Source organism: Temnothorax longispinosus, chromosome 10 (assembly GCF_030848805.1).
Source record: "Temnothorax longispinosus isolate EJ_2023e chromosome 10, Tlon_JGU_v1, whole genome shotgun sequence".
Classification (NCBI taxonomy): Eukaryota; Metazoa; Arthropoda; class Insecta; order Hymenoptera; family Formicidae; genus Temnothorax; species Temnothorax longispinosus.
The window spans coordinates 16,845,290-16,858,091 of NC_092367.1; the positions used below are offsets into that span (position 1 = coordinate 16,845,290).

Consider the following 12,802-nt stretch of genomic DNA (forward strand, 5'->3'; position numbering starts at 1 on the left):
TAAATTGGAATAAGATTTGGAATTGAATTAGGATTTACTCGAAATCGAATGGGAATTAAACGGGCTGTCGAATGGATTAAACTGTAATTAAATGCGTGCGAATATCAGGTAAGCGTTTGTCTGCAAGTTGAATCGAAACATAAAGTTCAGATAAAGTTCAAGACCGATATGTCCTTTCAACGATTCGCCAACAAGCCTCTCTCCATTTATTTCAGAACTTATATTCTTCGTCGCGACAATCTATAAAACGGTAATCACATTTGAGAAATGGTTCGATTATTCGTCTTTAACGCGTTTAGTTAAAATTTCAATAAAATTCAGTCAGTTCCCTCTAAATCAAATGTATCCATTTGCAGACTCCATCCACCGTGACGTCTGATGTGCCGCGTGAATATTCATCGATCGACTTCCCGGTGAAAAACCTTCTGTGTAATAATTATCAACGGCGGGCGACGAAGCGTAGCAATTTTTAATACGGTCTGCAACACGTCGATACCCTGGTGTATTACCGAGGCGTCGCTATAAATTGAGCGAGTCCATCGACGAGCATGTGCGACGACGGAAACGCTCGTCCGTGGTAATATCGTAGGTCAGTGATCGCGAGAATTAATTCCAATCACTTTCAATCTGCAAAGTTGTATCGTTTACTGACATGTAATTATCATACGCGACATCTAAACTCTGTGTGCCATTCGCTCCTCTTATCGCGCTACGCGCGATCCTTAAACGAAAACTTCGAACCTTTTGATATTCGAACGTCGAATCAGATCCTCGAATGAAACAAATTTTGAAATCGATCAAACATCGTAATTTTCTTTATTTTTATCTTTGCTCTTGAAATTTTAAGAGAAGGTTGGAAAGTCTTTTTCACGCCTCATAAATTAAGAGAGATCCCCGCGAGCGGACAAATTTGCTTCATAAGTAATTAGATATTTCGAGCAACGCGATCGGACGCATAAATCAACTTTGGCGAAAAGAACTGCGGTCTGCTGGAGGCATGTGTACGGTTAGCGAACGCAGATATTTAGCGGAACAATACGAGCGGTATTATATACGGTTTCGATTTACTATAGAATAATGAAGAGCCACGGCGTATCGCCGATATGCGCAGCAAGCTGATCAAATATTGACGAATCGTTAATTAGTGGCGCTCGTTCATTTTCTCCGAGTACCGCATGCACAATACACGCATCACTCGAACGATCGCTATTTGCTCGGCCGGATCGCGGCGGCATTATTACCGAAATCGAGGCACGGTTGCCGCTCGATAGAGCTGCGCGATGCTGGAGTTGGCGAAAATATTTCGCGAGCCCGGAAGTATATCTTAGCTTGTCTAAGCATAAGAGCGAATCGAGAGAATACAATTTTTGTTAAATCGTTTAATCTCTCGATTCTTGAACGCGATGATGTCAGGGTCCTTGAACAAAGTGGAGCATTCGTCGCGTATAATCGTCGCCTAATTGTCGCCGCGAGCTGCTCGTGTCGCCGTAACAGCTCGTCATGGCGACTCGTCGGGCGCGAATCTCGGTAATTACCACAAATGGAGTCGTACTTACGCAACGGAGGTGCCGCAGGGACGAGTGATCTGATGTGAGATAATCACGCGGCACAGATTCTGGCGCGAAGGAACCGGCTGTGAGACTTTGAATTCGCGAAGGAACCGACGCGACTGTGAGACCTTTGGATTCGCGATAATGTCCGCTGAGATGAGGCCGAGCTGGGCCGAGCCGAGCGGGTAAAGAGCGGCGCGCGTCAGTGGCAGACGACAGTCGCCCGGAGCCGGAGTGCTACTAAACAACCGAGTTTTATGCTGGAGCCGCGATGAGAGTACCGGAGCGAGTAGAGTGGTATTGTGCGCGCGAGTATAGCGAAGTCACTATACGAGTCCGGTGGTGGCTGCGTTCAAAACGACTTTCACTTCGGGCCGCGGGGTCCGCTTCCCTAGATGGGGGATCCAGTTTTTCCAAAGCTTTTTTCCAATTAAACACGCAGCTCAATGACAGATTACAGGTGACGATGATGTCAGCGGAAGTCATATCTTGTTTGCACTTCCCCCTCTTGGGAAAAAAAATTCTACTACATTATCGAGAATGAATCCCAAGTTCTTGAGACTCCGTTTAAATAAAACTCAAACACGTCTCCGAGCTCGAGCACTCGGCAAATACTAAATTACGACGTGAAGAATGTACTTATTCTGTAATATATACTCTTCTGCGGAATTATATGTAAGGATATGTAATTTGTGTTTACAAATTATAAGGTAGAACTCTTTTCATTCAGATAGAAGACCAAATAATGAGCGAAGCGTTGACTTTATCCACCGTATTTCTTCGCATAGACGTGGTAACGCGGCCACATACTTTATCCTATATGTTGCAAGTACAATGAGATATCATCTGACGTTTGATAAATTTATTACCTTGGCCGAACGGCATTTTCATCTCCGTGGCGGTCCCTTGTACGAGTAAACAACCCGTTGCGCCGTCGAGATCGGCGTGATATCATCTGACGGACTCGCCGGATGACCTCATCGCGCCTGCATATCAACCGTTAGATAGAGAGATGCAGGCGAGATCCGCCGCGCGTCTCTTCTATAGAATTTTTCATAAAACTCCCATTATACGTTCGGTATAATGGCAGGTGCTATTGTCCGAATGTGCCGCTATGCGAATTTCGTGTCGTAGGCGGTTACGAATATGTGAATAATTTATGTGCGTATAATTTAACATGTCCGCAACGCGCAACATGATCGCAGACCTGTGGTGCTATCCGAATTCCCAGACTACGCAAACATATGAAAATCGTCGTAATCGTAAAAACGTCTAATGGCCGTCCTAATCTGTCAGACATCTTTATACGATATCTTTTGAACTCTTTCACGCATCTGTTTGAAAATCAGCGGACGTTCGAATACCACAATACACCATAATTATATTAAACTTTGATCGTGAATCGCCTCATAAGAATTTTTTATAGCTACGGGACACCCTAATCTGTGTTTTTTATTCTCGGTGATTTTTTTTTATAGCTGCTGAACGGTCTGTCACTGTGATATGTCTGAGAAAAGAGAGTTTCGGAGAACAGCAGCTACAAAACATTACCGGAGAACAATTAATAGATTATTTTTTTAGGGAACAATATCTACATAATAAAATTGTATAGTACTTTTAAGAATTAAATTATTAATGTTAAAAGTGCAAGAATAAATATCCTTTGTTCTACAAAATAATTGCAAGATCGCGAAGATCTCATGCATCTTCCGCGGAGGCCGACGAGCATTCGTCTCCCGAGAGTAAATCTCGAAATAGCGAGAGAGGAACGCGACGTAAAGCCGTAGATACAATCAGAATGAGTTTTCCTCGGGTCCTCGATCTTTGATTCGGCTTCGCGGAAACTCGTTGTTTCTGGCCGCGGCTTTTACAAAAATACGAACTGCGAAGAACCGGGAGTCTTCCATTTCGGATCATCCGCGATTCATCGGTGTATTTCGAGAGCGTGGTCGACCTTGATCGGCGATGACCACACTTCCGTGCTCGCGGATACGTTTGTTTCATATTTCGAACAGACACGCCATCAGCGACGATCTTTTGATAAGCTTCCTTCGGTACTCCTCACTGCCCGTCGCCAATCGTTGTTTCGTAGATTGAGCTACGTTCATAAACGTTGCACGATCGTTGATCAATATGCATTCGAGATGAATAAATACGGATCTCTATGAATAAATATAGGAGTCGGCGGGAAGATTGCCGACAAATGGGGAGAGTTATCAATCCCGCCGCGTGATCGATCGGAAACACCCCGGTGATGAGAAACACCGTCGTCGGGGTCGCTGACACGGGCCGACCGCGACACGGCATATACCCCGGTGCACGTTGTTTCCCCCGCGATCTCCGGTATACGGTGCGTAAATAATCGCGCGTGTCAATGCGGCCTAAGTTTAGCGCAACTCGTAAAGCCGGCCGGCCGGCCGGCCTCCGCGTGCACGCGCAAATCGATCACGGGATCAGAAGAGGAAAACGTTTCACGTGCGTATTTCGGGACGGTTTATAGATCACCGCGCTGTTTGGGAACACTCGCGATTTATGGCCCTGGCGTTAAACTGACAGGTACGGCGGAGGTGTGTGATCGCGCGGTGCAAACTTGTTGGCATTATTGGAGTCGTAAAGCGTTTCTTTCGTATTCCGGAAAATTATTTCAGCTTCTGCCGCTACTCAAAGGCTCCTTTCAGAGAGACCACAGATACGAGAGAATTGAGGAAAATGCGGCTGCAAACGTTGGCGCTGGTTCCACGTGTCTATATAAGTGATACGTCAGACTCGAGAACAATTAGACACTTTTACTCGATGCCATTCGCGTAGCTGCTATCCACAATGGCGTCACAAAGACACCATTGTTAGCGCAGACAACGTCTTTGTCCCTTCGACTAATCTTTCGACCGTACCATCGTGCATTTAAAAGGCCCCCTTAGTCACGATCGGTTGACCACGACGGCCCATCCGCACCACGCGTGGGAAACTCCGCGATGACTGACACGAAAAGGTCAGCCGTGTACACTCTTGGTATACGCGCGATCGGCACGTGCACGTGCACGCCGGTAATGAAAGCCGCCCTCGCGTTATGCATAATCGAGCGATTTACGTATTCGAAGGTGGTCTCGCGGCCTAAAGAGACCCGCGACTTTTACAGCGGCGACCATAATCCTACTCCTGACAATCGACAACGCGCCACGATGTCCCCCCGATTTAATTAAAAGGCGATTCATAAATGGTGAGCGCTTCTCGTCAAGGCTAAGACGATTTACGCAAGATGCGATAATAATTATCGCGCAACACGGTTGTGGAAGAAACATCGATGTAGTGACCCTTGCTCGTTGCGGGAGAGAAAAGCGGATGATCGCGTCGAGCTCCGCTGGCGAATCTAAACTGTCCGACAGTCGAAATGAAAACAATGGTTCATCTCGGGGCATCGCTTTCTTTCTGCTAAGACCAACCGTGTGCTTCTCCTTTGACCAATTAAGCGCAAGCTGCGCCCGTTCGCACGATTAAATCCAATTGTTCGTCGCGATATTTTTGTAACGCACTTTCCAGAGCACTCGGAGAGATCCCGATCGCCAGATGAAACGCCGCGATACACGTACTTACTAAGCAAAAATTAACTTGCGCCATAACGCGCGCCGCGTATGGGTATTCAAGGTGGAAACTTTCTCTCTCCTTAAGAGTCATCATCTAGCACGAGGCATCCGCGTAATCCCGGCAATTTGCGCGTTCGTAGAACGTATTATAAGAAACCAGGGGTTTACATTTTTAGTTGAGTTAATCTATACAATCTATCCATTTTTCTCAGAGTTTCATATTACATCGTGGTCTTGATTCGAGTAAATTAAATTTTACGACTAGAAGAATAAGAGATATATGCAGTTCTTTGGTTCAGAGAACTCATATGAAACCGCAATATTACCAACGGTTTTCTAAAGAAAAAGACAAGAACTTTATATGTTTCAAGCTGTCGGAGGAGATCAAAGCGAAATGCGACAGAAAACATGGAGGAATTATTTCGCGAGAACCTGCACTTTGAATAAATCGCGCTCGCTCGCGAACGCGTGCGTATAAGAGCTTTTCCCGATCAAATATTACGAGCATCTGGTTCTCTTTATTTTTCATTGCCGACAACATTGATATTTTCATTGGCAAATTCGCGAATCGCGGATCTCCCAGAAAAGCCGAAGCGAAGCGAAGAAAAGATTCGTCCCATCGCCGAAGTTTCCACCGAAGTTCAAGGCCGTTTATCGGCAACGAGAGGGTGGCGGATCTACACGTGTACTTTATTTTTCTTTCTGTCCCGCGAGAGAGAGACAGAATAATGACCGCGAGCGAGGTCAAAAACCCTGGAAACCCCCTCATTTACCGCGGAGCTTTCCGATTCTATTTTCAGCGGTGTACAAAGAGCTTATAATTAGAATGGTCTAAGAGAAAGAAAATCGGGAATACCGCGGAACAAGTTGGGCCTAATTTTGGACCGCGATATACAAGAAGAGTTTACAATCGGCTTGTCGTGCAAGAGGAACGAAGTGACGGCTTTATATCCGATCGTCGCTCTTCCTCCCGCGAAAATCCGTTCGCGAAAGAGCGAGGTAAACGACACGTCGAAACTGCCAATTGCGCGTTGTGTTCTATTACGAGCGCCGGCTCTCGACAATCTCGGTTTTACGATTTCCGATTTAGCAGCGAGGTCCAACGCCTCTCGCGATATCGTCCTGGCAGTGCCGGGAGTGCCGGGCGGCGAGGCGCGTTGCGGAATCGGGCTGGACGAGAGACGACGGGAGGACGGGAGGGCGCGACGGGGTTTGTGTGTGCACGGGATTAATACATCCGCCGTAAATAATTCGGAGGCCTGTGTGTTGCACGTTCTCTACCCAGTGTGTAAACTACCTAAGAGTCCGCCTATACCGCGACCTCAAGAGTCACGCTCGTTCTCGTAATTCACTCCGCGTGAGTTGAACCGGAAGGGTCCAGTTAAGTTGTTCTTAGGGCACAACATAAAATCGCGAGAACCGTCATTGCGCTAACGAGCGCACGTACATACACGCACATTCCATTATAATCTAGGATCTAGGCGCTGCCTATTTTACCTTGCCGCGCTCTCACGCGCTTTTCCAATCACTTTCATCGCGGCATTGTGTTGCGAAAGAGACAGCCGTCACACAAATTACCCGCCGTTCCGTCAATTATCATTAGCATTGTATTCAGGCGTGCTCCTAATTGCACATTGTAAGCTTGAGGCCATTGTGTATCCGGGCCGCGCCAACGCGGAGCGCGACATCGCAATTTGTATCGTGCGTCATAATACTTCACGCTCTCCGCTCGTTAATCTTTCCGCGAATAATTTATAAGCCCGTCGGATCGTCGCATCTTGGCAACGATTTGAACGGGCGCGATCAAAAGTTGTCGCCGGCGCGGCGCGTAATCGCGAAAACCTCCGCGAAAAAGCCTTCGTTCCGCATCTCGCGCTCACGGCCAACAAGTTTGCCCATCTCGAAAATACGAGCGACGATATCCGAACGGACGTAAGGCCGCCGCGCCGGCGAGATAAGTGCGACGCGTCGAAAACGCGCGAAATCTCACGCGCCCGGCGAGAATCTCAAGAACGAATCTCGGAGCTGTTCGGTATTTCGAGAACGCGCCGCGTTTCCGAAATATCGCATGGAAAATGCGCGGAAAAGCGCGATTAAACGTGCAGCTTCGCGTGAGGCCGCGCCGCGCGCCCGTCAGGCCCGTTTGATCGTCATCGCCAAAGAAACCGAGCCAGGTGTCGATATACGCCAAAACGCGAGCACATTGTTGCGCCGCAAGGAGAGATCGACGGTTCGAAGAATTCGCGTGAATATTAATAAGTCGGGGAAATTTATAGAACCCACGCGCGGGATCGTGGGAGCTGAAAGTTTCGCGAATCCAAAGCGCTGAATTGCCTTCGACGCGAATATAACGCACTTTATTCGCGACTCGAGCTACGTATTTCGCGCGTAATATTTCAGCAAAGTTGGGACGGGTCGGGGAAAACGGCAGCTGAACGCGACACTTTCAATTACTTATCGATTCCGTTCCCGAATGAACACACGGCCGCGCGCTCTCTTCAACTTGAGACGTATCGCGAGAAACGCGGTTCGATCGGCGACATAAATTTCGGGAACAGACGCGCGGGACTATACGAATGTCAAATCATCGCGAATTGCGCAATAATCTTTTTTTATTGCGATCTTTATTCCGGCGTCTGGCGCGCGGCCAGCCGCGCTGCAGCCGCGACACAAAAAGACACCGTATTATTTTTATAGATAATGAAAAAAAGGCCCGTTTTTAAAACACGACGCAGCCCTCTCGCACTCTTGCGCGTGCCACTTTTATTTATCGTCGCATCTTAGACCCTATTTATATATCGGGCGTATTTTTACGGTGTCGCGACCGGATGCATCTATCGGTTCCGAGATTTCAATGCCAACATACCACGCGCGACTGTCGGCAAGCACGCTGTAACATGTGTCGTGTGTCGTTGTCAATGCAAAAGTGACGCTAACAAGGTCGGAAATTCAGTTGCTTATTTATCTCGCACTCTATATATTTTTCTCACATCTCATTCATATAATGGATTAACGCAATAAAAATTATTTGGACACGTTCGAGAAATTATTGGGAAACATAAATCTCAAATATCTTTCTCGGTCCAAATAATTAAAATATCCAAGTATCTTAATCATATTTAATTTAAGAAGCTAGCTAACTTAAGGCTCTAACTTAGAGTCGCTGCGTCAATTAACACGTTATGATTGATTTTTTTATTTTGCAGGCAGAAAATTCGTGACTTTCTTTGAAAACACGCGGCTGTGTCTCAAACCAGAGAGTTTTCCGAACGTTTACAGAACGGCTGCCAGGACGCGAGGCCGCCATTGCTTCACGGACCTGATTCACAGACAAACAGCCGGAAAATCGTAAACCACTCCCGGTGAGTAATCGCATGTGGCTACTTTGTACACTCGGCCCACGCGCGCCAAGAAAAAGGACACTTTCTTGGCTTTTCCACCCATTCCCGGTCTAATCTTCTGACGCGAATCATCCGCGGAGTTATCCGCATTGCGAATGCCCATTCTATATCTATCCCCTTATGTGTTTATGATCCGCTTGACAGGCATGAAGATGCGCGATTAGCGTGATGTATGAAGGAGCAGAAACGCGCGACGGATTCTGGCAGGATCGCTAAATTTAATTCCAGAAGTGAATCGCTTTTTGTGTGTTCAATTGCGACATAAATAATGACGATGTCCAAGAATTTAGGATCTGAACATCCATCAAAGATTCGAAAATTTAGAATCCGAGCAAATTAAGGATTTGAAGAACACGAATTCATGAATGTAAAATTTCCGAATACATTCACAGATAAATTGAGAAATAGATTAAAAGTCTGGCAGTTTAGAGAATGAAGAATCTGAATATTAAAAAAAAGGTCAAAAAGAGTGTCGGAGAACGTCGAGAAGCAGGATACTAAATTCACTAAACACGCGAAGTCTGCAGGTCAACCCTATCGAGTCCTACCTCTCTTCTGGTAGTGGTTGTTATGGATTTTCTGGTAGTGGTGGTTCTCCGTGTGGTGAGATTCTCATGGGGAGAATCCCAGTCCTGGAAGATCTCCGTGGTCGCCATGTTTCTCGTCTCTGGTATCTCCTTTCGTACAATTTAAACGTCACTTCTATCTAAATTCCTCACACGGTAGACACTTTTCGAAAAATCCTTTCGATTCACCCTCCGTCGCGTCAGTACAGATTCTGCAAGTTCGTACATGATCATAGCCTCCTAATTCTCGGTTGTCACACGAAAAATGATACGCAGTACAGTCTTAAATTCTTCAAATTTATTTGAACCATTTAATCATTTTAATCCCTTCGCTAGCTAATCATTGATTTTTTACATACTAATCAGCAATATTAGAAAATAATGCTCCAAAGCTTTTGATAAAATTATGATAGACGTTTCATCGATAGAGAGAAACCAAATTATCTTAAACAAAAAGGAGAAGAACTTGCAGTGAGGGTATTTAGTCGAGCCGAAGATCGATCCGAGCCATCTCGCTCTTTCGATATCCGCGCGACCGCCTCATGAGCGAGTGGATGCTGCGAGACTGCGAGGGCGAGAGCGATCTTCGACGATACCGCGGTACTCCGGGGGGTCGGACCGCGAGTCGCCTTGTACAACACTTGTGGGACAACTGCGTGATATGCGCGATTCGAGATGGACCACGCGCGACTGAAGCCGGGAAACGCGTCTTCGCGGTACCGCGCGAGTGGACCGCACCGCGCCCCATCCGCGCGGGCCGCTTCCAGAAATACGGAGAAACACGTATAATTAGGCCGCCACCCGCCGCGACGACAAACGCGCGGTAAAAAAGCGCATAGCGCAAGATGCCGCCAAGGCGATTCTTTCGCACTCGCGGTTTCTTGGGGTGATTCTTTCCCCGCGATCCCTCGGCTCTCAAAAGTTAACACCCTTCGCGTCGTTATTAATGCACTGAGAAAAGAAATTTGTTAATTTCAAAAAATATTTAGTCCGATACGTTCAACTAAACATTTTAGTTACTTAACTAAACTTTAGTTGAATTAATTAATTCTTGATTAAAGAAACTAATAAAATTGTTGAAACAACTAATGTTTAGTTAATTAACTAAAATGTTTAGTTGAACGTATCGGACTAAACATTTTTTGGGATTAACCATTTTTTTCTCAGTGTGACACTTATTCGGCATTGAAAAAATTATAATAATTTTGAATCAGTCCAATTATTGAATCTTCGAATTCTTAGCAAATATCAGTAATTCTTAAAGCTAAGCGCGATTATATCTTTAGAAGAATGAATGAAAATTTTGAAATAATTTTTGACGCTACTTCTCATGGGATTAATTAAAATTAAAAATTCGCAGATAACTTCTTGCATGATTTTTAGATGGATTAATTCTACGATAAGTTCAGAAAGGACTTCGTGTTGCGCAAAGCGACTATACATCGCAAACTAATTTTAAGATATAGCGATGTTTTATACACGAACCGTGTTTGTGTTACATACTTAGTAACCATTTGCTTTTCGCTACTCTAAAGTTGACATAGACTTCCGCGCGTTGGAAACGAAATAACGATGACGACGCAGCTCCTAGTGGTATTGAATATATACATAAGATATCGGGAACTGTCATTAGCTATGAAACTAACCACAGTATATACTTGTACACGCTTAGCATCATGAATGTCTCAACACACGAAGTTGCAACATGTAATTCCAGATAATAAGTTTTACATTTATATTTACACATCTATATTTAATTTACACAATTAATTAAAAAATTAAAAATTAGAAAAGGTTGCAAGATGTGTGCTATTTAATCTGAATTTGTAGAAATATAATTGATAACTTACAAATAATTGTGATAGAAAGTCTAAGTATAATTGCACGCTCTAACTACGTCAGAAATTAATGCAACTTTACGTGTTAAGATTTATACGTTTGCGAACAACCGAAAAAACTTTAGAATGACATACAAGAATCTTTAGGAATTTCTTCTTAAGAATTACGCAATTGATTACAAAGAAATATAATCTGTTATCATCCGCAGCTATCATATAGTCATATAATAAAAAACGAAGTTATAATCTCCGATAAAAGTTTCAATTGACGCCTTATACGATCAGTAGAAGTGATAACGTGCAAGTTGTTTGTTTCAGCTAGAATAGATTATTTATAACAGCAAATATATGTTCTCTGTGTTATAGGTAGATGGCGATACCAATAGGAAGCTTTCGCACGAAGCTTGAAAGCTGCCCGTGCGAAAACTCTTCCGGAAGAGCCGTCAGATGGTGCAAAAGCTTGCCAAGCGGTTATCGCTAGTACAAAGAAGCCACTGTGTCCGATTTTACCCTCGGTTGTCGGGCTGCCAGAAAGCTCTCAACCTGGGAAAGCTTTCCGGAACTCGAAGATGAGAAAACAGCTGATTACTTAATAATTTTACTGCTAATAAGAACAAGCTTATTTTCAAATTAACAAAAAATAATTTCTAAGACGAATCGCAACAGATAGCGCAATAATATTTTTAAATGATGCAGGAATATCCAAAGAATCAAGAGATGTGAGAAAAATATATAAATATAAAAATATATAAATATATAAATATATAAATATATAAATATATAAATATAAATATATAAATATATATAAATATATAATAGAAACTTCAGGTTTGTACATAGATCTAATACATTTTGAATTCCCAATAGAATGTATGTTAATATATGTGTATATCTTCATATTCCTTTGGTTTTCTCATGTATTCTATATATTGTAGGAAAAATACATAATTAAATCGAGAGAGTCATTTGGACACCGGTACATATATTATGCAAATTTCTTTCGCATTTAGACACCGTCGCCAGACACGCACAACATGAAAGTTAAATTGATCGGTTTCTATTTCGGAAAATAATTTATGCGACGGAGATTAAATGTTTTTCTCTGATGGTGCCGCGGGGATATCACCTGCGCGATTAAAGAGCTAATTTCGCACGTCGATTGTCCGATGATCGTCCGTGCGAATTTTCCAGTTTCAATATGCGTACCGTCGGGCAACAATCGCCAGCGAAAACAAGCAATTCCGTCTCTGACAGGGTCTCCGGTTTTTTGCGACGGAAGAATTAAATTATTCCCCGCACTACTGCTATATGCGATGCGAATATAAAACGAACACATTATATAAATTTATCCTACGCGAGAGCAAGCTTTCACGTTTTGTAAAACAACGTTCTAATTAACGTGATAACATGTTCTTAAATCTTAGATCCTTCGATATAACTTCTATCGAGAGATTAGACTTTATCTAAATTATTTTCAGATAGTAAAAATGATTTTTGATTAAATTTATTTTTGTATATCTTGCTAGACATATTATGTAAAGGTCTCGAAACGTTCTATTTGCGAAAATCGTGATTGACGATCAACCTGCGATAGAAAAACACAATTGCCGCGTAAATAGACATTTACATTTCCGCAAGAAGATGAAAACGGACGGAAATTACCGAAACTTCACGCGTTAAGTTACATGAAGCGACGGGCTGCGATTGCATATGAAGAGTCGCAGACCGAAAGTGCGAAATTAAAGCGGAAAATTACCCCATGGGATATTTTCGTTGTGACACGTGCGATTGATCGGCTCATCTGTTAACGCTAAAAATAAGCGTGCGTTTCTGAACCATGCTTCCGCGTGGTGAATCTAATTTTAG

General features: G+C 43.9%; 1 protein-coding gene and 1 long non-coding RNA gene across 14 annotated transcripts in view; one reads left to right on the forward strand and one right to left on the reverse strand.

Moving 5' to 3' along the window:
* The window catches only part of Tmod (tropomodulin), a 46,382-nt gene that overhangs the window by 22,916 nt on the left and 10,664 nt on the right, over positions 1–12,802 (reverse strand). The window contains exons 1-2 of one of the 12 annotated variants that reach the window (XM_071790257.1): positions 9,569–9,798; positions 9,081–9,310 (exon numbers count right to left, since the gene is read on the reverse strand). The exons of the other annotated variants lie outside the window; for them this stretch is intronic. Coding sequence (XP_071646358.1) covers positions 9,081–9,188 — 108 coding nt within the window. The 5' untranslated portion in view covers positions 9,189–9,310; positions 9,569–9,798. Of the gene's footprint in view, positions 1–9,080; positions 9,311–9,568; positions 9,799–12,802 lie in introns of those variants that run through there. 12 annotated transcript variants of the gene reach the window in all.
* Positions 1,648–11,882, forward strand: LOC139820190 (uncharacterized). 2 transcript variants are annotated; one of them, XR_011733921.1, is made up of 3 exons: positions 1,648–8,071; positions 8,338–8,493; positions 11,303–11,882. It is a non-coding gene; the product is annotated as an uncharacterized lncRNA (long non-coding RNA). The 2 variants fall into 2 exon arrangements; XR_011733920.1 differs by having other exon boundaries at positions 1,648–2,010; positions 11,303–11,880.